Source organism: Orycteropus afer, unplaced genomic scaffold (assembly GCF_000298275.1).
Source record: "Orycteropus afer afer isolate SDZICR_OR568_19922 unplaced genomic scaffold, OryAfe1.0 scaffold00794, whole genome shotgun sequence".
Taxonomy (NCBI): domain Eukaryota; kingdom Metazoa; phylum Chordata; class Mammalia; order Tubulidentata; family Orycteropodidae; genus Orycteropus; species Orycteropus afer.
In genome coordinates, this window is record NW_006922381.1 from 429,776 (window position 1) to 437,945 (window position 8,170).

The window sequence follows — 8,170 nt, forward strand, 5'->3', positions numbered from 1 at the left end:
GATACTGCCTCGGAAACCCAAGGAGGGGTCGCTATGAGTCGGGTCCAACTCGATGGCATGTAACAACAATCACTACAGAAGTACTGCTGTTCTATATCGTTTCTAAGGCTATAAAATCTTTATAGACTGCCTCATCTTTCTCCTGTGGAGTGGTTGATGGGTTCCATCAGCTGACTTTCTGGTTAGCAGCCTAGTACTTTAACCATAGTACCACCAGGAAGCCTAAGTTCTTACTACAGACGTACCTATTCACATTCATAAACTCATTCTCTCTTTTTCCACTCCCAAATTCATACTTCTATTCTTCCTTCAGTATCTGGAAACATTATTAAACTTGAACCTTTTACTATATTTTTTTAAGTAAAAAGAAAAGAGGAATATAAACCTTATGGAATAGAATAGACAGTCTCAGGTCATAACTGTGGATACCAGAAACCAAACAAAACTCACTGTGAGTTGAATCAGTTCCGACTCATAGCTATCCCTCCTTAGGTTGCTGAGGTATTACCACAACGGAAGTAGATTGCCCAGTCTTCCTTGTGAGGAGTGGCTGGTGGTTTGAAAAGTCAATCTCTGGTTAGCAGTCAGATGCCTTAGACACTGTGCCACTATAGCTCCTTAACTGTGGATGGCTTTGGGTATATTAATAGCAGCACATTTTAGATGTGATTGTGAACTTGATTATCAGATGGTTGTATCTATATGTATGTGTGCATGTCAGTCAAGAAGATTTTCATAGGAAAGCGCTCAAAGACAATATTTCAGAGATTTTTTTAATGAATTTAATTTTTAACTTGAGGTAAAATTTACATTTGACAAAGGCCAGCACTTAACTCTATGGAAGAACTCAACATTTTTGAAGAAGTAGTAATTCACATGATTTACATAGTAAACAATTATTCAAAATACACACTTTGACAAATTATTTCTCCTATCCATGGATTTTGTTTGTTTGTAATAAAGGCCTGTTGGAAAACCACAGTATGTATGACAATATAGAATTGGGAACAAAGGTGACTGACAGACAAATGAAAATTATATTAAATTAGAAAACCAGAGTTTTGCCAAATCAACATACTCCCATGATTTGTGACAAAGATGGTATTGCAGTCGTTATGGGCTAAGAATGGTCTTTTCTGTAAAGTATGCTAGTCTAAGGGTTGTTGTGTGTTATTGGAATCTATATATTGATTCTGACGAAACCCACTGTCATCAAGTTGATTCTGAGTCATTGTGACCCTGTAGGACAGAATTGAACTGCCCATAAAGTTTCCAAGGCCGTCATCTTTACAGAATCAGATTACCACATGTTTATCCAATGGAGCAGCTGGTGGGTGGTTAGAACTGTTAACCATTTGATGACCAGCAATGTTTAGCCACTTGGTTAATGAGAGTCCTTGACTATAATCACCAGCCACTCCTCAGAAGGAAGATTGAGCAGTCTACTTTTGTAGTGATTGTTATTGCTGTTGTTATGTGTTGTTGAGTTGGACCTGACTCATAGTGACCCCTCCTTGGGTTACCGAGGCAGTATCACTACGGAAGTAGATTGCCCAACCTTCCTTCTAAGGAATGGCTGGTGGATTTGAACCTCCAGCCTTCTGGTTAACAGTCAAGGCCTTAGGCTACCAGAGCTGCTTGGAAACCCAAGAAGGAATTGCTATGAGTCAGATCCAGCTCGATGGCACTGAGTTTGGTTTGGTTTCGTTTGGCTGACTATAATGTACCCACATGAAAATAATCAAAATTGACCCCATCTCATAACATATATACATTAAGTTCCATGTTAAAATGTGAAAGGCAAAAATATGAAGCTTTGAAATTTGACTTATGTAGAACTGACTGGGACCAGTATCAAACCTTTTGTATTTTAAAACCATTTTGACCACCTCTTTTTCTGAGATGTTTTAGAAAACTATAAACTGGTTATTTATAATGAAAAATTTTGTTGCTTTTGAAATGTTATTGAATTGAGAAAAACATTCAATGGATCCTCATTTTCTTCTTATGGTGTCTTACTATTCTTTCATACCATTTTTATAAACGTGCAAATCCCACTAAAATACCTTAACCAGAATTTTTGTTTTACTATGAAAGTGTTAAAATCTTATGTCTGTCTTATTTCAGGGCAATTAAAGCATTTCAGGAAGTGCTTTATGTTGATCCAGGCTTTTGTCGAGCCAAGGAAATTCATTTACGACTTGGGCTTATGTTCAAAGTGAACACGGATTATGAATCTAGTTTGAAGGTATGTGGTTGGATTTTTCCTGGATATACTATTTTATTTGTGTGTGTGTGTATGAGAGAGAGAGTGAGTTTGTTTCTTTTGTTATTAAATGTTAGAATTTAAAGAACATTGAATTTATGATGTTAATGAAAAATTTTTGAACATTTAGGATTTGAAGTAAAAGAGAATAGCCTTAGTGTTTAGGGTAAAATCTTTTATCACTATACTTGCAAAATACCTGGCATTAAGGTTTTTTTTTTTCAAATTTTGTTGACTTTTTCACTGAACTTTGTGATTCAGAAAGGGTGAAAGTTTTGATTTCAAAGCAATTAAGTCTCTTGCCTGTAGTGACTGGCCACCATAGATATGAGAATGACTAGGTATTTATTGTTCATTGGTATGCCTTATGTGTTGATCTTCTTAGAAATCTCCTTAGATTATTATTCTGTATTAACAGAAAACTTCTCATAGCAAAATTATATAAAAGAATATTCTCTGTTAGGCAGCTGGTGAGTATAAAATATCCTGAGGGATAAAAGAACACATTTTTTTGTTTATTACCTTTTATTTGAAACTGACTTGACAGCAGTATGCTTAAATTTAAACAGTTTTAAAGAACAGGTCTTAATTTTTTGTGAATTTGAAACTTACCAAAATTTTTTTTTCCTCACATTTCTTGGCCTCTTTGTATCACTATTTGTGGTTTTCTGGGGTAATTATGGGATTAAGCCTTCTTTGCATGATAAAGCATTGCTTTTCCAAGTGTGGAAGCATAACAAGTTAGGAAGAGTCATAAAAGTTTGTGAGTGTATGACTATTCAAATTGTTAGCCCTTTCCCAGGTATCTGTGTTTCAGATTATCTTGATTTTACTTTATTGAAGAGTATTTTACTAAACATAGTGAGTTTATATAGTAGATTGTACTTCAAATTCGCTAACTTGGAAATGCTAAATAAAGGCTTTAAAACATTCTGTGTTAATGAGATTCCACTAGACCAGTCTCTGATTTAATGAGTCCCAGAACTAAGAAAAGCTGTTATACACATGGTTGTAGTTTATTACAATAAAAATATACAGATTAAAATCATCAAGGAAACAGATATGTGTAGTAGAGTGGGATGCAAAATGTGAGCTTTTAAGTTTCTCCTTCCATACAGAAAGGCTTAATTTTCTCAGCAGTGGTGTGTGACAGAGAACATGTGCAAAGTATTACCCCCAGGGAAGTTCACATGAATGTTTTTTATTGGAGGATCAACAGGTAGGCATGGTACACCTGTATAGTTGACTTCACGTGCTCAGTCTCCAGGCCACCAGACGTTAGGCTGTTACATAGTAGCCCAGACTGCTTACCATAAATTCCTTTTTTAGCCATAAGCTATGTGGTATGACCCAAGGTCTTAAGTAAACACCTAAGTTTTTGTTAGGATACTTTGAAAGTTAGCACAGCTGACTGAGACAATCCTTTGTGGCACTGTGTTTATAATTGTAATTATTCCATATATTTAAAGAAGAAGATTGTGCAAACTTTTTTCTGTCCTTTATGACTTTAGGAAAGAATGATACTTACGTCAACAGATATCAAAACATTAAAACTATATGAAGTACAGTGTTAAGAATGTAAGTCACACAGTCTTTGAAGATGAAGGTGAAGAAATAAGCCTTAGTTTAAGTGTAATTTTATGGAGAATAAAGCAGAAATTACTAGTTTTCTCAAGATTAGAGCAGTGTTCCTCAAACTGTATATAGTATTGAAATGGAAAATAAGTGCAATTATGTCATCTTGCAGTTTTTAACCTCCTTTTCTTTATTCTCGGTGTATATATTAGATTACAAAGGCTCTAAGATGTCTTACAGTATTAAATTAAGCAGAGTATAATTTTGTCATGATATTTTTAAGTAAGACAGATAATGTTTTGTGTTCTCCATTTAATATGTGTTCTTTGGAAATGTCCTGGAAGGAAAATGTGTTGTTGCTTGTTGCTGTGTGCCATCAAGTCAGACCCAACTCATAGCGAAAGCTCCTTGGGTTTCTGAGACAGTATCACTATGAAAGTACATTGTCCAACCTTCCTTCCGAGGAGGGCTTGGTGGGTTTGAACTGCCTGCTTTCTGGTTAGCATTCAAGTACCTTAGGCACAACATTTACTCCAGGCATTCCTCATTTTATTGTGCTTTGCAGATACTGAGTGTGGTGATTACATTTGTGTGTCAACTTGGCTGGGCTTGGTTCAATGGCAGGGCAGCTGAATATAGTTATTCCCCATGGTCAGAGAATAGATTTGACTGAATATTAGCACTGTGACATTTTAAAGAATTATGTAGATGCAGAACTACATTTTAATGAGATAGCAATGTTTAAAATCTTTAATTAGATGGAGTAGTATTAATATTGGCTAATTGAAAGTATTTTTGCTTATTCATTAGCATTGAAATACTCCTTTATTTATTTTATGTTTGTTAGGAATAGTTACAGAGTAAGAAATCTTCCAGTGATACAGATTTAAGAAAAATGTATTAGATATACAAAGCTATCTTTTTCGATAAGTTTTTTCATTTACTTTAAACACTTGACAGTTTTCTGATACTTTTTTCATTTGTTTAAAAATAGAATGTTACTTTAGATTTCAGTTTTTTTCTCAGAGTGAATGTGTCATTTGATTCATGTCTAATTCAGATAATGCTTTTTAAGTTTTCTCCAGTAATAGAAATACTCCTCATCTTATTTTTGGGGGGGCAGTTTTAGGCATTAGCAGTTTTAATTGAAGAGGAAGTATTTCTGTATATTGTTGTACTATATATTAAATAATTAACATTTAGCATTTGAGATGAATAAAGATAGAAATCAGAATGAATGACATCTCCTTTTAAGAATTCTCCAATATTCTTAAACTGAAATAGTAATTTTCTTCATTTAGCCAGGTGTAGAACTTCTGATGGCCTTTCTATTACAAACCTGGTGGTTCAGTGCTTGGCTGCTAACCAGAAGGTCTGCTGTTGAAACCTACCAGCAGTTCCCCAGGAGAAGGATCTGAATCAGTTTTATTTTTGGTGTATCTGCATAGCTTAGTACCTAGCGCCTAGTATGAAAACTAACAAAATTTCCCCAAGCCAAGTTGACACACACCTCCAACTACTGCAGTCCACTCCTTGTCAACTTGACAGTTGTGCACATCTTCTTAACCATCTATAATCTCTAAATAAGGACAAATATAAAGTCATATTTGCACCTAACATGATACGCTAACACACGTACAGACAAAATGCATTAACATTATTTACATTTCACAGTTCATAACAGAAGGTAACAAAACTATTTGATGCACATATTCAATGAAGAAATATAACAATCACAGTCCTTGTTTCTGCATCTGGTCATGTGATCATAGCTGAACTATTTTCTTCCACCACCCACTCTGTACTTCCCTTGTCCTCAGTAAGCACATCAGCTCGTTCTGGTTCTTTGCCTGGTAGGGTGACCCAAAACTTCATTCCTGAAGGGTCTGGGCTATTAGCAGTCTTATCACAATTAGGTGGCTGTAATTTTCCATTGACTTTAATCACAGGAAATGGTAGTACTAAGAGACATCGTAAAAAATCTTCTGTATACCAGACATATTCTTCTTTGCCTCCATTATGTAAAGCCAATCCAATTTCCCCTTGGTAATCAGGATCTATCACACCAGATAGTACAGTAGTGCCCTTCTTTGTTGATCCAGAGGCATGAGAAACCCAAAATGACCATGTGACATTCTTAATTTCTAGTTGATGGCAATCAGTGTTGTGTCTCCAGGTGGGAGCGTCCCTTCCTTTGGGGTTAAGATCTCCAGATCTGCAGAGCATAGGGTAGCAGGGACAGGAAGCAAAATATTTTGAGTGTGTCACTAGGGATAATAGTGAGTGGTACCCTTTCCGTTTCCACCCCTTTGTTCTTGGACACATGAATCCTGGCCATTAGAGAAACAGAACCATATATTGGACGCTGGTTTGGAGCATAGATAGCCTCCTAGAGAACATTGCCTCAACCCTTCAAGGTATTTCCAACTAGTTGATACTGTAATTGTGTTTTCAGTATATCATTCCATCGTTCTATCAAGCTAGCTGCTTCAGGATGATGGGGAACATGGTAAAGCCAGTGAATTCCATGAGCATAGCCCCACTGCTGCACTTCATTTGCTGTGAAGTGAGTCCCTTGGTCTGAAGCAATGCTGTGTGAGATACCATGATGGAGAATAAGGCATTCTGTAAGTCCATGGATGGTAGTTCTGGCAGAAGCATTGCGTGCAGGGAAGGTGAATCCATATCCAGAATATGTATCTATTACAAAATGCTGTCCTTTCCATGATGGAAGTGGTCCAATGTAATCAGCCTGTCACTATGCTGCTGGCTGATCACCCTGAGGAATGGTTCCATATCACAGCCTCAGTGTTGGTCTCTGCTGGTGGCATATTGGGCACTCAGGAGTGGCAGTAGCCCAATCAGCCTTGGTAAGTTGGAGGCCATGTTGCTGAGCCCATGCATAACCTCTATTACTGCCACCATGACCACTTTTTTCATGAGCCCATTGAGCACTGACAGTGGTAGCTGGGGAAAAAGGATGGCTGCTTTCCACTGAATGTGTCATCCTATTCACCTGATTATTAACGTCCTCCTTTGCCAAGGTCACCTTTTGGTGGCATCCACCAAAAGCATTCAGTAGATCTATCCACATACCTCTTCCCCATCCAACCTTGTTACCAGTTTTCCAATAATTCTCCTTCCAAGTCACAGACCATCCAGGCAAGCCTTTAGTTAGCTACAGCCCATGAATCCGTATGTAATTGCTCATCTGGCCATTTCTTACTCCATGCAAAGTGAACAGCCATATGCACAGCTCTAAGTTCTGGCCATTGAGAGGATTTCCCTTCACCCTTGTCCTTCAAGCAAGTCCCAGAAAGGGGCTGCAATGCTGCTGCTGTCCACCTTTGTGTGGTACCTGCATATCATGTGAACCATCTGTAAACCAGGCACAAGTCTTCTATTCCTCAGTCAACTGATAAGGAACTCCCCATGATGCCATAGGTGCAGACTGGGAGAGGGAAGGTAATGTGTCTGGAGTGGAGACCATAGGCATTTGGGCCACTTCTTCATGCAGCTTACTTGTGTCTTCAGGTCCTGTTTGAGCCTGATCTCTGATACACCACTTCCATTTAATGATGGAGTGCTGATGTGGACATCCAAATTTATGACTTTGTGGGTTAGACAACTTCCAGTTCGTGATGGGCAGCTCAGGCCTCATGGTGTTTTGGTAGCCCATGATTAGGCATTCATTCTCTACTAAAGCCCAATAACAAGCTAAAAGCTGTTTCTCAAAAGGAGAGCAGTTATCTGCAGAGGATGGCAGGGCTTTGCTCTAAAATGTCAGGGGTCTGCATTGCGATTCACCAATAGGGACGTGGCAAAGACTCCAAACAGCATGTCTATCTGCTATAGACACTTGAAGCACCATTGTATCAGCTGGATCATATGGGTCAAGTGGCAGAGCAGCCTGCACAGCAGCCTTAACCTGTTGCAGAGCCTTCTCTTGTTCTGGGCCCCACTCAAAAGTAGCAACTGTCTCAGTCACTTGTTAAATAGGCTGCAGCAGCACATCCAAATGAAGGATATATTACCTACAAAATCCAAAGAGACCCCCAGATTTTATACCTCCTTTGTTGTTGTGGGGGAAGCCAGATACAATAACTTATCCTTCCGTTTTTTTTCTCAGAATGCCCCACATACTGGACACCTAGAAATTTTTTTGAGATGGAAGGTGCCTGAATTTTTGTTAGGTTAATTTCCCAACCTCTGGCACGCATATGTCTCACCAATAAGTGTAGAGTCATGGATAATTCTTCCTTCTTAGGTCCAAGCAGCATAATGTCATCAATATAATGGTCCAGTGTAATGTCTTGTGGAAGAGAAAGG

General features: G+C 38.0%; 1 protein-coding gene across 1 annotated transcript in view; it reads left to right on the forward strand.

The window, feature by feature from the left end:
• The window catches only part of LOC103211795 (histone demethylase UTY-like), a 398,135-nt gene that overhangs the window by 143,054 nt on the left and 246,911 nt on the right, over window positions 1–8,170 (forward strand). Inside the window, 1 exon segment of the mRNA XM_042783269.1 lies at window positions 2,128–2,248. Within this exon segment, the coding sequence (XP_042639203.1) occupies window positions 2,128–2,248 (121 nt within the window).